Source organism: Dendrobates tinctorius, unplaced genomic scaffold (genome assembly GCF_039654945.1).
Source record: "Dendrobates tinctorius isolate UK_male_01 unplaced genomic scaffold, ASM3965494v1 ptg000046l, whole genome shotgun sequence".
NCBI classification, from domain to species: Eukaryota; Metazoa; Chordata; class Amphibia; order Anura; family Dendrobatidae; genus Dendrobates; species Dendrobates tinctorius.
Window position 1 is genome coordinate 65,362,654 of NW_027361714.1, and position 18,654 is coordinate 65,381,307.

General features: G+C 46.8%; 1 protein-coding gene across 3 annotated transcripts in view; it reads left to right on the top strand.

The window, feature by feature from the left end:
• Positions 1-18,654, top strand: part of LOC141089507 (amine sulfotransferase-like) — a 315,569-nt gene that overhangs the window by 238,877 nt on the left and 58,038 nt on the right. For all 3 annotated transcript variants that reach the window (XM_073575966.1, XM_073575964.1, XM_073575965.1), the window contains exon 6: positions 17,843-18,023. In XM_073575966.1, coding sequence (XP_073432067.1) covers positions 17,843-18,023 — 181 coding nt within the window. The remainder of the gene's footprint in view (positions 1-17,842; positions 18,024-18,654) is intronic.

The window sequence follows — 18,654 nt, forward strand, 5'->3', positions numbered from 1 at the left end:
CACTGACTGTGAGGTGCTAGGAAGGAAGAAAAGTGGATATCAGCACTGTGAGATGGCCAGGGAAGGCATATACTGACAGGGAGTTCTGGAAAGGTGTTCTCTATCTGTCTGGAAGTTGGCTGGATCCCTCACCTGGAGGACGTGGTACCAAGTGGGCATCTGTACTGTAGACGGAACTGTGAGTAAAGCCTTGGAACTGCAATCAGTTGTGTCCTTTGAATTCTTTCTGCAACACCTTCTCAGCACTGCTACATCCCTTGCTTCACACTACATCACTATCTCCCTCAACATCTATTACAACTGCCCTGGGACTAAGCTCTGCCTGTGGAGGGCTATTCCAACTATGCTGCATCACAGCATCAGTCTTAGAGGATCTGTACTGCAGCGCTGGTCCCTTCTGACCACATACCACAGGAAGCGTCACGAACACTTTACTACAAACTCTTTATTATTTCATCCCTTGTAAATATTACCCCTTTAATTGGACGCTCAAGGCCACGGACAGGGTCACCGCTGCTGTGACACTGTCCCTTTAAGAAGCGGCCAGTTACCGAGTACCCCACGGCCCTGGCGGGCGATCCAGACGAGTGCATATTCATTACCTTAATGAGCAGTACCACGTGACCACTGAGCACAGGAAGAACTACATCACCGGGACAATGGAGATGCAGGGGCATTCAGCGATAGCGCGAGGAGGGTGAGTATGATGTCACAGCTGCCGGCTGGTGCCGCTGCTCCCCCTGCCTCGCCGGCTTTCTGGGCAATCACTCGAGGTTTATAATCCTGTAGTGCCCAGAAGGTCCCCTAACTCAAGAAAGCACATGTGCAGGCCCGTCTTAAGTTTGCTAATGAACACCTGGATGATTATGTGAGTGATTGGGAGAAAGTGCTGTGGTCAGATGAGACAAAAATTGAGGTCTTCGGCATTAACTCAACTTGCCGTATTTGGAGGATGAGAAATGCTGCCTATGACCCAAAGAACACCATCCCCACTGTCAAGCATGGAGATGGAAACATTATGTTTTGGGGTGTTTGTCTGCTAAGGGCACAGGACTACTTCACAGCATCAATGGGGGAATGGATGGAGCCATGTACCGTAAAATTCTGAGTGACAACCTCCTTCCCTCTGCCAGAACATTAAAAATGGGTCGTGGATGGGTCTTCCAGCAAGACAATGACTCAAAACATACAACCAAGGTAACAAGGGAGTGGCTCAAAAAGAAGTACATTAAAGTCATGGAGTGGCATAGCCAGTTTCCAGACCTTAATCCGATAGAAAACTTATGAAGGGAGTTGAAGCTCCAAGTTGCCAAGCGACAGCTTCAAAATCTTAATGATTTAGAGATGCTCTGCAAAGAGGAGTGGACCAAAATTCCTCCTGACATGTGTGCAAACCTCATTTTCAACTACAAAAAATGTCTGACTGCTATGCTTGCCACCAAGGGTTTTGCCACCAAGTATTATGTCTTGGGATCAAATACTTATTTTTCACTTCAAAATGCAAATAAATTTTTATTATACAATTTATACAATGTGATTTTCTGATATAAATTAACCTACCCTTAAAATTATAGACTGTTCATGTCTTTGTCAGTGGGCAAACTTACAAAATCAGCAAAGGATCAAATAATTATTTAATTCTCTGTACGTATTGCTGTAATCCTACTGAAGCTGGGGTCATACTAGTGACACGCCCATCAAGGCCGTGGGGTACTCGGAACCAGGTCAGACAGTTCTTTGGGGATGTCACGGGGCTGTGACCCAACTTCGTGGCCCTTGCTGTGCCGTAAAATGGGGGATATGTATATGAGATTTAACGTGACGCCACCTGTGGTGTTTGCCAACAGATGGCTGACGCTGCTAAAGGAGACCGTTGGGGCTGATGGTGACACAGCTGGGATGGTTCTGCTCCCCACAGGTGAAGCGGGGCCCCAGGGCTACCGGTTCTGTTTATGTCAGGCTTTGTGTACTTTGTGCAGGACTCAGGGTGCAAGAGATCATTGGAGGACACAAGGGCTGTAGTTTTCTTTTCCTTTACTTGATGGTTGATAGTACAGACCGGGACACTGGTAACAGATCGTAATGGAGAGCCAGGCAGCCTGGAAGCAATTTTGGATACACCTGGCCAGGTACAGAGGCCTTCCTTCTGCACTGTCCTCCCTTTTTCCTCGCTGCCTAACAGCTCACCCTCCTGCTGCTAACTGTCTCTTTCTGTTTTAAAAACAAACTGTTGCCCGCAAGCAACTCTAGCCTATTACAGGTGCTGCTCCTTTGTGTCGGCTCCAGGCTCTGGTATGCTGCTGAGCCGCCGGGTATTAGATCAGGTCAGAAGACCTGCAGTCCCCTGCCCTACGGATTTAGCTGATGGGACTTCAGTACCTGCGCAACCATGGACACCGGTATCTGGTTCCTAGCGCTCAGCTCTGGGGCAAATTTAATCACAACTCCACTTCCCAGGTTCTGCTCGACTTCTCTCCTACTGACACCTGGTAAAGGGACTCCTCCTTGGTTCCAGTCATGACAATACTTCCTGAGTGAGGGAGACAATGCCACTGTGGCAACCGGATTCCTGGGGTGCCACACTAGCGTATAACATCAGAGGATGTGACATGCTAATGACAACTCAGCTCCTGCTCTGCTGCAAGTGGGAGCAGAGTGTCAGTGCTACGTGCTCCAATCCTCAGTATCAGTGCTCTGTGCTTCAATTCTCAGTGTCAGTGCTCTGTGCTCCAATCCTCTAGCATAGGAGAATCAGAGAACAGCTCCAAAGGAGATGGAGAAATTAATTTCTCCAGTTCCTACGCTGCCGGCGGGAATCGCACTGCACTCGAGCGATAACAGAGGGCAGTGCGATGTTTCACATGCACAAATAGTTGGGCCCCTGTTACGCATTAAGCCCAAACACAGCTTTGCTATCTGGTTTCTACTATCTGTTCTATGTTACTCCATACTTCTGGGTGCTAGAACATATAGGACATAGAGTATTTCTATAACTCTGTATGGAATTATGTTTCTGGAATGTTCTAGAAGGTGTCTGCAACTTAAGCAGGACTCCATATCCAAGCAAGCCTTTGTCCTGCTCTGAGCTAGTCAAGGCACAAGACCTGTCACTCACAGCCTTTAAGGCTTGGCCTCCCTGCTAAGCTAGTTGCATATTGAAGGGGGTCTAGGTGTTCTGTTACACCTGCACACTGAAAGGGGTTTTATAATTCCATGCCACATAGGAAAAAATGATTGACAATTAAATTATATCTCCCATATTCTTCACAAGGGAGAATGGGGTGGACCATCATACTATATAAGTGTCACGTGGACCCGTCCTGTGTGACGCGACCAGCAGGCCGGTAAATAGAACAGGACGTGGCACGTGATACTGTCCTGTGTGACACGGCTAGCAGGCCGGTAACTAAAACAATACAAAGGGATGGGAAACAGTTACAATGGTGGGCCCTGCGATAGGGAGCGGGGACGTGGAGACCTCCTGCACTCCCCTGAGCCAGTGTCCCTCACACTCCTAACGTTCCCTAGGCTGGTTCCGCACCGGACGCCGATCAGGATACCTGTCACCCTAGCACACCCTACACCTATCCCTTGCTAGGGAGCTGGGTGGCGCAGGCACTGGCCCCCCGCTGCACTAATACACATTAAGGAAAAAACACAAACAGGGAAACACCACTTAGCTTTACTCTGTTGCACTTGCTCCTTTCAACAGAGTCCACCACCAGCATGCAGCTCTCCTCCTGAATCGCTGCCACCAAGCTCTGTCAGAGCTAAGGAAATCCCCTATGACTCCTTTCACACCAGGCTCTGTCAGAGCTGCTCTCCAGTTCCTTCCTCCACAAAGGATGGTTGAAATGAACACTATCACCAACACTGATTGCAACACCTGTGACTCTTTTATAGCAGCCAGCAATCACACCAGTATTATAATCATGTGTGCTAAACAAAAGAAACTAGAGTGCAATGACACTCACCACCACCGGGGGAAAACTTAGAACAAACGACACACAGTGCAATAATCCTAATGGCCATCGGGGGCAAAAACACCTTAAGCACAGCTTAGGAGAAAAAAAAATGGTTACCTGTGCTTTATATCAGTCATGATCCAGCATGGATCATGACAATAAGGTGCTGTCGGGAGACTATTATACTATATACTGGGCTGTTGAGGTGCCATTATATTATATAGAGGGTTGTGGTAGACCATCATATTCTAGGGGGCTGTTGAGGGTACCATCATACTATATAAGGGCTGTGGGTTGGATAATCATACTATACAGTGGCTGTGGTGTGGACCATCATGCTATATAGGGGCTTTTGGGGTGCCATCATACTATATAGGGGGCTGTTGGGGGTACCATAATACTATATAGGGTGTTGTGACGTAGAACATAATAGTATATGTGGGCCTGGAGCATAGACCATCATACAATCATACTATATAGGTGGCTGTGGGGTGGCCCATCATACTAAATAAGGGCCTATGACTATGAGGTGGCCCATCATACTATATAGGGGGATATAAGGTGAACCATCATACTATATAGAGGGTTGTGAGGTGGACCTGGGTTGCCCTGCCAGGGCTGTGGGGCACTCTGTACTGGGCCGGTGTCAGCGGGATGTGTCACAGCAGCCGTGACCCAGTCCGTGGCCCTGGGCACCCAAGTAATGGGGGAATGGAAATGGTGGAAGGTAGTTAATGGAATAGTTTGTGACGCCACCTGTGGTGTTCGGCAAGTGAGATGTTAAGCCGACGCTGCATGCAGATCCACTGATGACTGGGACTGATGGTATGGTGCAGCAAAGATGTAAAAGCTCCCCACAGGTGAAGCTGTAGTCCCAGGGCAGTGTAGGTGTGGTTTGCACGGGGATGTAGCAGTGCCGGAAGGGTAGGAAGCAGACAAAGACACAGCGGGGTGCAATTTCTGTATCTTTACTTGATAAATGCAGTCCAGGGTCCTGATTACAGATGGTACGGAGCTGGCTAGCCTGGAAGCAGCTCAGTAATCTCTCAGCAGAAGGGCTGTGCAGTCTCCTTCCTAGCGCTTATTTGAATGAAGTACTCCTAGTACTGAGTTACACTGAAGTTCCTCCTAATTCTATTCTACTAGCACTCCTCGTATGGCAGACAGCTGTAGCCGCATTCCTCTCTTGGCTCACTCCGTGCTGTTGTGCCTCCGAGTCTTAGATGAGAGTTGGCCATTTACAGCCTCCTACTCCTCTGGTTTCTGTTGCAGGACCGTTAGTATCCATACAACTGTGGAGACCAGGCTCCAGTTCATGCGCTCTCGCTGTGAGGGAGCTCTCTTTCCTCAGCTCAACCTCCAACTTCTCTCCCCACATCTGCGCATGTGCACCTCCTCACACTAACTGACCACTCCTTCTTCTTGGCCCTCAGAGAGCACTCCTCCCTTCGATTCCGGTTCAGAGTCCCCCCTGCTGACCTGGAGTGGAACTGTGTTGCATGTATAGGTTAACTGCGAGAGAGACCCTTCACTGCTTCCAAGCCTGGAATTACCCTCCCTGGAGAAAGGCAAAGCCACTGTGGCGGCCATACTCCTGGGGGCACCACATTCCCCCCTAGTGCAGGTCCGCACTCCTGGGCTGAACAAAACATGAAAACATATAAACAGTTAAGCAATAATAATTGTACAAGACTTAAAAATGAAAAAGTTACAAAATCCAAGTGCTCCAAAAATAGTCCTATGATGATAAGTCCAAGCACCAATGTCCATAAAACAAAACGAGAAAATTCAAAGGAAACTCTTACAGGTTACCTGTAGGCACAAAACTTGAGAACAGCTACATATATACACTAGCTATATACAATATCTGATGGGTGGTATATCTTGTGTAATACGGGTAGACCTGCGTAATACTGGTATAGTGTGTAATGCAATGGATACACTACTGGTGGTTCTATGCAACAGAGAGATACTAGATTGTCTGCAAACTCTTAGACTCACCATGGGTACAACAGGTTCACCACTGGCAGGGCGAGGGTTCTCTGGCTCCACTGCTGGTGTGGCATCTGCTGCCTGATTTTCCTGATCTTCAGGATTTTCTTGAGTCACTTCTTCCTGTGCTACCAATTGGGGAAATGTCAACACTGGCACCACTATTGCATCATTTATTTTAGTCCAATTTGCAGGGAATTCTCCAAGTATTGTGCTGACCTTCTCTTCTCCCTCTATGGGTTGGATGTTATCTGGTTCTTCCACTCTTTCCTTCAACAGGTCAGGACATAGTTTCAGGTGATCTCTTGATATTGCTGCTGAGGTTTCTCCTCCATCTTTGCTAATAAGGCATACCTTGGTATTATCAAAGTTTGAGGGCAGAATGGTATAAGGTTCAGCTTCCCATTGATCAGCCAATTTGTGCAATCTTCTCTTCCTCTTGAGAACTTGTTCTCCCGGCGACAAAGGAACGGCAGGCGCATTTTGATTGTAAAGCTTCTCCTGCTTTTGTCTTGCCTGAGCTAGACTCTTTACCATGCATTCTTGAACTCTTCTGTACTGTTGTTGTCTTTCTGTATCCCAGTCAGCATCTGGTGACATTACTTCAGGCGTAAGGACTCCCATGTCCAAATCGATAGGCAGTTTACCAGGTCTTGCTCTCATTAAGTAGGCTGGAGTACAGTTGGTGGAATTCACTGGAATATGGTTGTAGAGGTCCACCAGATCTAGCAACTTCTCTGGCCACAGATTTCTCTCCTCCAAGGGCAAAGTCTTCAGGAGGTAAATCACTACCTGGTTCATCTTCTCACACATGCCATTGGTCTGGGGGTGGTACGGTGTTGTCCGGATCTTCTTACAACCATACAAGTTACAGAATTCCTGGAACACTTCTGCCTCGAAAGCTGGACCTTGATCTGTAAGCACTCTTTCAGGATATCCATGTGGTCTACAGAAGTGCTGTTGGAATGCTCTGGCTGCTGTCCTGGCTGTTTGATCTTTGACAGGCACAACTACCAGGAATCTTGAGTAGTGGTCCACGATGGTAAGAGCATAGATGTATCCTGAACGGCTTGGAACCAGCTTCACATGGTCCAGGGCTACCAACTTGAGTGGCTGTTTGGTTACAATTGGCTGCAGAGGAGCTCTCTGGCTATTTCGATCCTTTCTGCGCAGGTTACATTGTCCACACTCCTGGCACCACCTCTCAATGGCTTTCCTCATACAAGCCCAGTAGAACCTCTCCCGGAGCAATGCTTCCAACTTCTTCCGTCCAAAGTGTCCAGCTCCATTGTGGTATTCTTCCAAGACCATTGATGCCTCTCTCTTTGGGACTATCACCTGCCAAACCAGCTCATGAGTGCGGGCATTGATACTCCTCCGACACAGCTTTCCATCATAGATGAACAGCCGGCCTCTCTCCTTCCACAATTGCTGAGTTTCTTCAGGAGCATCTGACTCCGGGCGTGAGTCAGCTTGTGACAGTAGCTCCTTCACCAGGCGGACTGCAGGGTCACTATCCTGAGTTTCTGCCCAGTCATGATTTAGGGTGACCTCTTTCAAGTCACACCGTCTGTTTCTCACTCCTTGAGCACGCTGGGCCGCAAGTGGCCGGTGGAAGGGAGGTATCTCTATTTCTTCAAGAGCCTCAGGGTCTTCTCCTGCATCTGGCAGATTAGGCATCCTGGACAGCGCATCAGCATTGACATTCTTGTGCCCTGCCCGGTACTTGATGGTAAACTCATAGTTAGACAGCCGAGCCGAGCCATCCATCGCTGTTCCAGTGCACCTAGTTTTGCAGTGTCCAAGTGAGTAAGCGGGTTGTTGTCCGTGAAGATGGTAAACTTGGCTGAAGCTAGGTAATGGTTGAATCTCTCAGTCACAGCCCAGACTATGGCGAGGAACTCCAGCTTGAAGGAACTATAGTTGTCTGGGTTCCTTTCAGTGGGACGCAGCTTCCTGCTGGCGTAGGAGATCACCCTTTCATTGCCATTCTGTACCTGCGACAGTACTGCTCCCAGTCCCACGTTGCTGGCATCAGTATACAACACAAAGGGTTTGTCATAATCTGGGTAGGCCAGAACTTCATCTCCCGTGAGAGCCATCTTCAGTCTAGTGAAGGACCTCTCCAACTCCTCAGTCCATTCAAATGTGGAATTCTTCTGTTTGGATTTCTTCGACTGACCCACCAGAAGATTTTGCATAGGGGTGGCTATTTCAGTAAAGCCTTTAATGAATCTTCGGTAGTAGCCTACCAGTCCAAGGAATTGGCGTACTTCATGGAATGTGCTGGGCTTCGGCCAGTCCCTGATGACTGTGACTTTGTCAGGATCTGGTGCCACACCTTCTGCACTGACCACATGACCGAGGTACTGTACCTTGGGCTTCAGGAGGTGGCATTTGGAAGGCTTCACCTTTAGGCCAAAATTGGACAAAGCTTCAAACACTTCAGCCAGGTGTTCCAGATGATCTTAATAGGTTTTGGAGAAAACAATGACTCATCCAGGTACAACAGGACCATCTCAAAGTTCATATGTCCCAGGCAGCACACCATCAACTGTTGAAATGTTCCTGGAGCAGTACAGAGCCCGAATGGCATATAGTTGAACTCACAGAGACCCATTGGAGTGGTAAATGCCATTTTCTCCTTGTCTGCCTCTGCCACAGGAATCTGCCAGTACCCACTAGTGAGATCCAAGGTGGAAAAGTAGTTAGCAGTTTTAAGTGCAGCTAAATACTCCTCAATTCTAGGTAATGGGTAGGCATCTTTATGTGTAATGCTGTTAATTTTCCTGTAATCAACACACATTCTCATGGTAGCATCCTTTTTCTTTACAAAAACTATTGGAGCTGCCCATGGGCTACAACTGTCTCTGATTACCCCAGCTTCCTTCATCTCTCTCAACATACTCTTAGCACATTGGTATTGTGTTGGGGGTATAGGTCTGTACCTCTCCTTTATGGGTGGATGGTCTCCAGTGGGGATATGATGTTGAACCCCTTTTGCCTGCCCAAAATCTAGTGGATGTTTGCTGAATACCCGCTCATACTCTTGTGTCACTCTGTAAACCCCATTTTTCTGGTATGAAAGTGTAGAGTCAGTTCCCACCTGCAGTTGCTGGCACCACTCCTCCATCTGCTTCACAAAGCCATTGTCCTCCACCTGATCGGATGAGACCAAGGGCTCTGCTGCCTGCAAAGAGTTGTTATTAACAGTGAGCAGCTTAGCAACTGTGGCATACCGAGGTATTGTGGCCTCCTCCTCCCCACAATTCAAAAGGCGTACAGGTAGTCTCCCTTTTCGTACATCAACCACCCCTCTGGCTGTCAGAACAGTGGGCCTGCTATCGGATTATACTGGTTCTACCAATGCCTGGTAACCTGAGACCTATAGCTGCCCGACACCAAATCAGCATTTCACATCTGGGGGGTATTGCAAAGGGGAAGGGATCACTCACTCTGACACTGCCAATTTCTCCACCAGAGAGTTCTACCTGTTGTCTTTGCATCAGGGCTCTGATCTCCTTCTGCAGGACTCGTTGTTCACTGGAACCAGCAGTCTCAGCCACCTGTTGCAACAAGACAATAACCTCGGAAAGACAATTTTCAATTACATTTGTACCAAGAGTCATCATGGGATTACATTCACGTCGATCAATATCAACAACTATCAGACCTTGAGATTTTAGCTCTACCCAACCCACTTTAACAGTAATCTCTTTACATCCAATCTGCAGCAAAGACTGACCATTACTGGCAACTACTCAGTTCATCAGTTGGGCCACGGGTAAGTTCAGAATCAGCCCAATACCTCTTGTAAAGAATGTACGGCATAGTGGTCACCTGAGAGCCAGTGTCCAGCAAAGCGTTCATGGGGATACCGTCAATCACCACCGGAAGGATTGGTCTCCCTCCAACATACTTGGCTCTCCAATTCTTTGGGCCTGGGGATCCTATTCCTGGGGGTTGGCCCTCTGCCCCAGGGGTTGCTCGTTTAAAGGACAGAATCTTGCAAGATGACCTGCCTTAGAGCAGCGACGACAGATGGGACGTCCGTCCTGGTCATAGCGATCGTTGTTCCTTCCTTTAAGTGGCGGGGTTCTCCTCCTCCGGAGCCACGGGACATCCTCTGGACTGAAAGCAAGCTGGATCTTTTCTTTGGAGGACACTTGCATAGACTGCACAGTTTTAGTAAGCGCAGCTATTCCTTTGGTCAACTCCTGGACCTGAACACGCAGCTCTTCAGTTGGATCTTTATCCAGAGTCTGTGCATCAGCCTCCACAGGGATGGAAGGGAAAGATGTTGCTTCCTGGTGGTAGGTGATCGCTGGGCGCCTCAGGGGCACTGGACGGCTGTCAGTGGGTTCCTGTAGTACCCGTAAAGCCCTGTCCTTAAAATCAGCAAAGTCCAGATCAGGGTCTTGCAGGGTTATGATGCGCAACTGTCCTCTGTGGGTACTGGATAGAAGTCCTTCAATGAACTGCTCCTTTAACAGTTTATCTTCCTCCTTTACACTGTCAGGATCAACTTGCCTAACTGCTTGCAGCGCCTCCTGCAGTTTGAGAGCATAGTCCCTTATACTGTCCTGCGCCTTCTGTTTACAGCCAAAGAACCTCATTTTGATTTCAGCTGCAGTGCATGTGTCAAAGGTGCATCTCTGCTTGGCCAGGATCTTTGCAACAGTCTCTTTATCAGTGTCCTGCCAGCTTTCACCTCTCGCTGTGCTGCACCCGTTAGCTGTCCAATCAGGATATTCACTTTCTGGCTTTCAGACAGAGGGTATACTTTAAACAAACTGCACAGTCTCTCTTTAAATTCACTCAGGGTGTGTGACTCACCCGAGTACTGCGGTAGCCAGGCCACTCCCGGTATGTAGGGGATGGACAGCTGCATTATCGGGAACGCTGCGGCAGGCGCTTCTCCTTGCGGCGCTGCGGGGTTGGCGGTGGCGTCCGCCACTTTGTTGTTGCTTGGCACAGACATTCTCTCCCCCCCTAGTTAACGCTAGCCAGGGTCGGGGGGTTGTGTGAGCTCACCGGCGGCCGCTTCGCAGGCCCGACGCTCCGGGCTGTAGGCCTCAGCTCCTCCCCTTCTCGCACGCTGTCCTCTCTTCCCGCGTGGCACTTCACTTCTTCGCGCTCTGTGGAAAGCTCCACCCATGAAGGCCCGCCTCTTTTGGTTCCCGCGCGCGCCAAGCAGTGCGGCAATGGCGACAATTGGCGCCAATTTCACACACAGTCTTTTACACAAACACAGTCTATGGCACACAGGACCCAGGGGGTACCAGGCTCTGTAATCCTGTTCGTGACGCCAAATTGGGTCGCCCTCCCAGGGCTGTGGGGTACTCGGTACCGGGCCGGTGTCAGCGGGATGTGTCACAGCAGCAGTGACCCGGTCTGTGGCCCTGGGCGCCCAAGTAATGGGGGAATGGAAATGGTGGAAGGTAGTTAATGGAATAGTTTGTGACGCCACCTGTGGTGTTCGGCAAGTGAGATGTTAAGCCGACGCTGCATGCAGATCCACTGGGACTGATGGTATGGTGCAGCCGCCAAGATGTGAAAGCTCCCCACAGGTGAATCTGTAGTCCCAAGGCAGTGTAGGTGTGGTTGGCACGGGGATGTAGCAGTGCCGGAAGGGTAGGAAGCAGACAAAGACACAGCGGGGTGCAATTTCTGTACCTTTACTTCATAAATGCAGTCCAGGGTCCTGATTACAGATGGTATGGAGCAGGCTAGCCTGGAAGCAGCTCAGTATTCTCTCTCAGCAGAAGGGCTGTGCAGTCTCCTTCCTAGCGCTTATTTGAATGAAGTACTCCTAGTACTGAGTTACACTGAAGTTCCTCCTAATTCTCTTCTACTAGCACTCCTCGTATGGCAGACAGCTGTAGCCGCATTCCTCTCTTGGCTCACTCTGTGCTGTTTTGCCTCCGAGTCTTAGATGAGAGTAGGGCATTTACAGCCTCCTACTCCTCTGGTTTCTGTTGCAGGACCGTTAGTATCCATACAACCGTGGAGACCAGGCTCCAGTTCATGCGCTCTCGCTGTGAGGGAGCTCTCTTTCCTCAGCTCAACCTCCAGCTTCTGTCCCCACGTCTGCACACGTGGACCTCCTCACACTAACTGATCACTCCTTCTTCTTGGCCCTCAGAGAGCACTCCTCCCTTCAATTCCGGTTCAGAGTCCCCCCTGCTGGCCTGGAGTGGAACTGTGTTGCATGTATAGGTTAATTGCGAGTGAGACCCTTCACTGCTTCCAAGCCTGGCATTACCCTCCCTGGAGGAAGGCAAAGCCACTGTGGCGGCCATACTCCTGGGGGCGCCACAGACCATCTTGCTATATATTGGACTGTGAGATGGACCATCATACTAAAGGGGGCTGTAAGGTGAACTTTCATATAGGGGATGTTGGGAATACCATCACACCATATAGGGAACAGTGAAGTGAACAATAATACTATATAGGGGCTGTGAGGTGGCTCATCATACTGTATGTGTGGCTGTGAGGTGGATCATCATACTATAGGATCATCATACTATCTAAGGTACTGTGGGGTGGATCATCATACTATATAAAGTGCTGTGGATTGAACCAGCATACTATAAAGGGGATTGTGGGGGGCCATCATACTGTAATGGGTCTATGTGTGGGAGAACCATTATACTATGGCGTTTTCTGGAGGGATCACCATTCTGTATTGGTGTTGTGGAGGTTCAACATATTGTGTGAGGTGGCTGTGGTGGACATTATACTGTGTGGTGTGGCTATAGAAGCCATCATACTATGTGGAGGTCTTTGGTGACAATCATACTGTATCGAGTGGTTATGGGAGGCATCATACTGGGGGGCTTTGGTAGACCTCAAGCTGTATATTGGGGGCTATGGGGAATATCATGTGCTTTAGCCCATAGAGGGCTGTAATGACCATTTTACAGTGTGGGGTTGGTGGGGCAATCATATTGTGCAGGGTCATCATACTCTATGGGATTCATAAAAATGGGTGTGACCACTTAGGGGCTTCAGTAGGGGAAAAATATTTGTTCAAGTGCTACAATACAAATCCCTCACTGTGTTTTAAAGCACTCCACCCATCAAAGTTTTTATTCTATTAATATATTGCAGTCATCATATTATAAAGCACTGTGCACTTTCAATTGCTCAGTTTACTTTTCTACCCAGCTAATTCTTCTCTTTTCTCTGCTTTTTGTAGAAACAGGAAGTTTCTTCTCCCTGCATTTATCATCCCCATCTTCAACTCCTGACCTAGCTGCTCCCTCTTCCCCCTACAAGGGACTTTTGCAGTGACTCATGCTTCTTATAGGGAATAGAGACGTCCTGTTTCTACATAGCGTTTAGAAGGATTCGGAGGATTCCTCTAGTCAGTTTTTTATCTTGTGATGTCACAGACCTTATGGAAAAGAGAAAAATTAGTCTGGTAGAAGGGCAAAATGAGTAATTGTAAGTACACAGTGCTATATAATATGACAATTGCAAAATGTTAAGAGGATAAACATTTTCATGGGTGGAGTGCTCCTTTAGAAATTTGCAAGGTATGCTTTTCTATTACTGTTACTTTTGATATGGGGCACCTGTTATTTATATATACGCCCCTGCTCAGGAGCATTTTTATTATAAAGAGGCACTAAGTGGCATTATTATAAGGAAGCACAATAGGGAGGTATTATTATAAAAAGACACACTGGGGAATTCTTGCAAAAATGGAAGCTGGCATGTTTAGGTGAGCTGAGCTGCAGAAATAAAGAGCCTTGAGATTCCAAAATGTTTTTTTTATTACCAACACTTCAGTGCTGGATCGGTGCCTCTCTCAAAGTATAAAAACCAAGTGAGTCATTATTATTATAGGGTAAGCAAAGGAGGCATTACTGTATAATAAAGGGGGTTACCGCCTCCGCGTTGGTGTTTTCCATGCTGTCACACAGAAGACAGCATGGGAAACACCATAGGAAGCTGGTAAAAAAGCAAACAGAAACTCAGCAAATCCCCAAACATTTTTATACCTGTGTTTTTGCTGCAGATTTGACTCATTTGAAGTCAATGGGTGAAAAACACTGCAGAAACACACAAAGAATTGACATGCTGCAGAAAAAAAAGCACTGAAAGTACTCATAGGAAATTTACAGATCATGTGCACAACCCTTCAGGATTGTCATTGGAATAGATTGCATAAGGATCCCATAGCGTTTTTAGCTCATTTCCATGCGGAAAAAAAAACTCGCAAAAACACATCAAAAACTCACTGTGTGCGCACAGCCTAAATGTGCGCCGAGCCTTACTGTGATCTTTGGGAGACAGAATAAAAAAATCAACAGCAGGTGAAGAATTGATTTTATTTCTTTTTTACGCCGTTCCTCGTGTGGTATAAGTGATTAAGCGACTTTATTCTTCAGGTCGGTGCGATTACAGCGATACCAGACTTATATTGGGTTTTTATGTTTGGCTGCTGTCACACACTAAAAGACGATTTTTATTGGAAAAAGTTGTTTTTGCATCACATTTTGAGAGCTATAATTTTTTAATATTTTGGCTTGTTTTTTGCGGGACAAGCTGACGTTTTTATTGGTACCATTTTCGGGCACATGACATTTTGATCGCTTTCTATTCCGATTTTTGGGAGGTAGAATGAACAAAAACCAGCAATTCAGGATTTTTCTTTTTTTGGGGTAGGGTTTATGCCAATCCGTGTGTGGTAAAATTAATAAGACACCTTTATTCTTGGGTCACTATGATTACAGCGATACCACATTTATATTTTTTTTATGTTTTGGCGCTTTTACACAATAAAAACTATTTTAAAGAAAAAATTATTTTTGTAGCACTTTATTCTGAGAGCTATAACTTTTTATTTTTCCCCTGATGGAGCTGTATGGCAGGTTGTTTTTTGCGGGGCAAAATGATGTTTTCAGCAGTACCATGTTTATTTATATCTGTCTTTTTGATCGCATTTTATTCCACTTTTTGTTCGGCGGTGTGATGATCAAGCATTGTTTTTTGCCTTTTTTAATTTTTTTGTGGTGTTCACTAAAGGGGTTAACTAGTGGAACAGTTTTATAGGTCAGGTGTTGAAGACAAGGCGATATGAAATATGTGTACTTTTATTGTTTATATTATTTTCATTCAAATATTTATTTATAGATACAATATCTTTTGATTTTTTATTATTTTCATTTTTTAAAAAAAATATTTTTACAAATATTTTTAACAAATGTTTCTACTTTTTTTTTAACCTTTTTACTTTATCCCACTATGGGACTCTCATTTTTTGCACGTTGATCGTTTGTAAAGTATGAGGATGCAGCAGCATCCCCATACTATGCAACCTGTCAGCTCTGCACTGACAAAGAAAGTTGCTGATCATGAACTAACCATGACCAAGCAACTTTCTTAGCTCTGGTGACCCGGATGTCATCATGATGACATCAGGTCACCATGGCAACAATCTGTATTCTGAATCACGCCATGGGGTCTCCAATCCAATGGCAGAGGGGTTGTCATCCCTCTGCCAGCTCCTGGAATGCTGCGATCGTGTGTGTGTGTGTGTGTGATCACAATGATGTAATAATCTTTCCCTGATCAAATAGGCACAGGCACAGGGACGGGTTATTATGTCAAATGTCAGAAAAGGGCTATGTAAACTGTACTAATATTTACAGCCATGCTCATGTGAGGACACCAAGACATAGTTTTAACTTGGGAAAATCACAAAAATGAATGGGATTCACATCCTGCTGTGCCTGTATTTTGTTTCACCAAACTTGCTGCATATACTGATACCAACTGCAATGTTAAAGGGAACCTGTCACCCCCCAGGGCATTTTTAACTAAAAGAGGCACCTTCAGAAGCACTAAGGCTGCTTTCTGTGAAGGTGGCTCTTCTGTTTCTGACCCCCATTAACGGCAAAATATTGACTTTTATAATTAGGTCCTCATACCTGGAATTAGTCAGAGAGGTACGGCGTGTCCCTCTGTTTAAGCCGCCTCCCAGCTGTCCATCAACCCCCTTGTAGCATCCGGCACCACCTCCTCCTGTGTTGGATGCCAGAGGGCACCTGCGTTGTTCCAACAGTTCTCGGGTATGCGCAGTGCGCGCTGCCTGAGAACTGACATCAGGCTATCAAGCCTGTGTGTTTTGGAGTCCCCTGATCCAGCCCCACAGTGTGTTATGAAGTATTCACACTGCAGGGCTGAGAATCTTGCATCTGCGCATTGAACAGCTTTAGCTTCGCCTGCCCCCAGGCCCAGGTGCAAGATTCCCATCCCCACAGAGTGAATACTTCATAACACACTACGGGGTGGGATCAGGGGACTCCAAAACACGCAGGTTTGATAACCTGATTTCAGTTCTTGGGCAGTGCGCACTGCGCATGCCCGAGAACTGTTGGAACAACGCAGGCGCCCTCCGGCATCCAACACAGGAGGAGGTGGTGTCACTCCTTCGTGGCGGCTCCGGGTTTTAGAGTGCTGCTGTGCTGACGGGTGTTTGATAGGACCAGGAGCCCTGCAGTCCCCTGCCCTCCAGATTTATCTGCTGGGACTTCTGTACCCTTGCAACCACGGACTCCGGCGTCTGGTTTCTAGCGCTCAGCTCTGGAGTAAGCTTTGTCACAGCTCCATTCCCCAGGTTCTCTTTCACTTTTCTCCTTCTCTCACAGACTGACTAACCCCACCTCCAGGCCAGAACTTATACAGAAGCTCTCCTGAAACCAGGTGTTAGAGCTCCCCCTTCTTGGTCTGGAGTCAGAAAAAGTGCTTGATGCTGGTGTTACCTTGTAAGGGGACCCTTCCTTGCTTCCAGGCATGTCATCACCTCCCCATGAGGAAGGCAATACCACTGTGGCAACCGGACTCCTGGAGTGCCACACTTACTCCAACACTCCCCTTCATAGAGGCTAGCATGGACAACACCAATCTTATTTAGGGTTTTTATTTGTGCATACTGACCAGGTGCAGTATGGTAGCCAATAATAGAAATATAAACATTTAATTTGATCATTACCGGTAAGTACTTTATTATTGTAAGCTTGAGAATTGTATTATCTTATCTTATAAGACCACTAAATATATCGTATTTTGAAGATTATAAGATGTGCCAGACCAAAAGATGCACCCCAAATTTTGAGAAGGAATATAGGAAAAAAAATTTTTTAGAAAATGGCAGTGCGTAGTAAAGTCCACTTTTAGAGTAGCTTTATGGGGGTGGGAGGTGGCTGCTGTGGAGCAGGCTCCCAGAAGGCAGGATCGCTACATGAAGTTGGCAGTGGCAGGAGTTAGGTGATGCTGCAGGCCCTGGACTGGGAGGAGAGTGTGTGGCAGACCCTGGACTTTCACAAAATGTTAGAAGTCCCCGCACTTCTCATCCTTTTCACTGCTGTGGAATTCAGGAAAATAGCTGCTGGAGGCAACGCATGCACAGACTGAGATCTCAGGGAGCTGAGATCTCAATCTGCTCATGTGCCGCCTCTGGCGTCCATTTTCTCAAGGTCCAACACAGTGAAAAGAATTGGGAGTGGGGGGACTCTGCTGACAGCTTGTGAAAGCCCAGGGACCAGGGAACGGTGCAGCATCGCCCCATTCCTGCCACCACAGCCAGCTTCCTGTAGGAGCAACCCTGCCACCTGGGAACCTGGTACCTCTCTCCCTTTGTAAGCTACATTCGGGTTATAAGATGCACTCCCATTTTCCTCCCAAATTTGGAGAATAAAGTGCTTCCTATAAACCAAAAAATATGAAATGAGCTCATGAAGGAAGTCTATTATATTTCATATCTCATACATGAGGTAAAGGATAGTTATGCTGTAATACTAATGTTAATTTTCAAATTCACAATATTCTCTTTTTGTGCATTCTTGTAGCATTTTTTTTTTTCATTTCAGGACCTTAGATCTGCTGTGCTGAAAATATGCACATTTTTAGGCAAAAGTCTTGATGAGAAAGCAATTGACATAGTTGTGCAAAAAGCGACTTTTAAAATCATGAAAGATGATCCATATGCAAATTATACATTTTACCCAAATGAGCTTCTAGAAGCCAGTGAAAATGGATTTCTTCGTAAAGGTAAAGGGTATTTATATTTATCTAAAAAAAGTAGTTTACATGTATAAGCACTCAGGTTATAATATTTATATACAGCTTTGCAATTAGAGATTTATGTACGTATCTCTATAACATCAGTAAGGGCTCATACTCACTTGCGAGAGACTTGCACGATTCTCATGCGAGTCTTTCGCATGAAAACCTGGCACTGCTGCCTGCACTGGGACCGGAGCATGCGGCTACATGTATTTCTATGCAGCCGCATGCTTCGGGCCCAGTGCCCGTGGCAGTGCCGGGTGCTCATGCGAGAGATTCGCATGAGAATCGTGCGAATCTCTCGCAAGTGTGTATGAGCCCTAAAAGGGCTCGTACTCATCTGCAAGAAAAATGGACGAATGCAATCTGATAAAAAATTGGATTGCACTGACCAATGGCAATCTAGGAGTCCCTGCTAGTCTGTGATTTTTTTTTTCCCAGCTCACATCGTACTGAGAAAAAAATCGCATCATGTTGTGATTGTCCTCATATCTCGGACGAGACTCACCAATGCAAGTCAATGGGATTAATAAAATAAATCACACGGCACTCGGACCATGTGAGTGCCATCCGATTTTTACACACTCAAGTCCTTGAAAACCCAATATTTCATCAG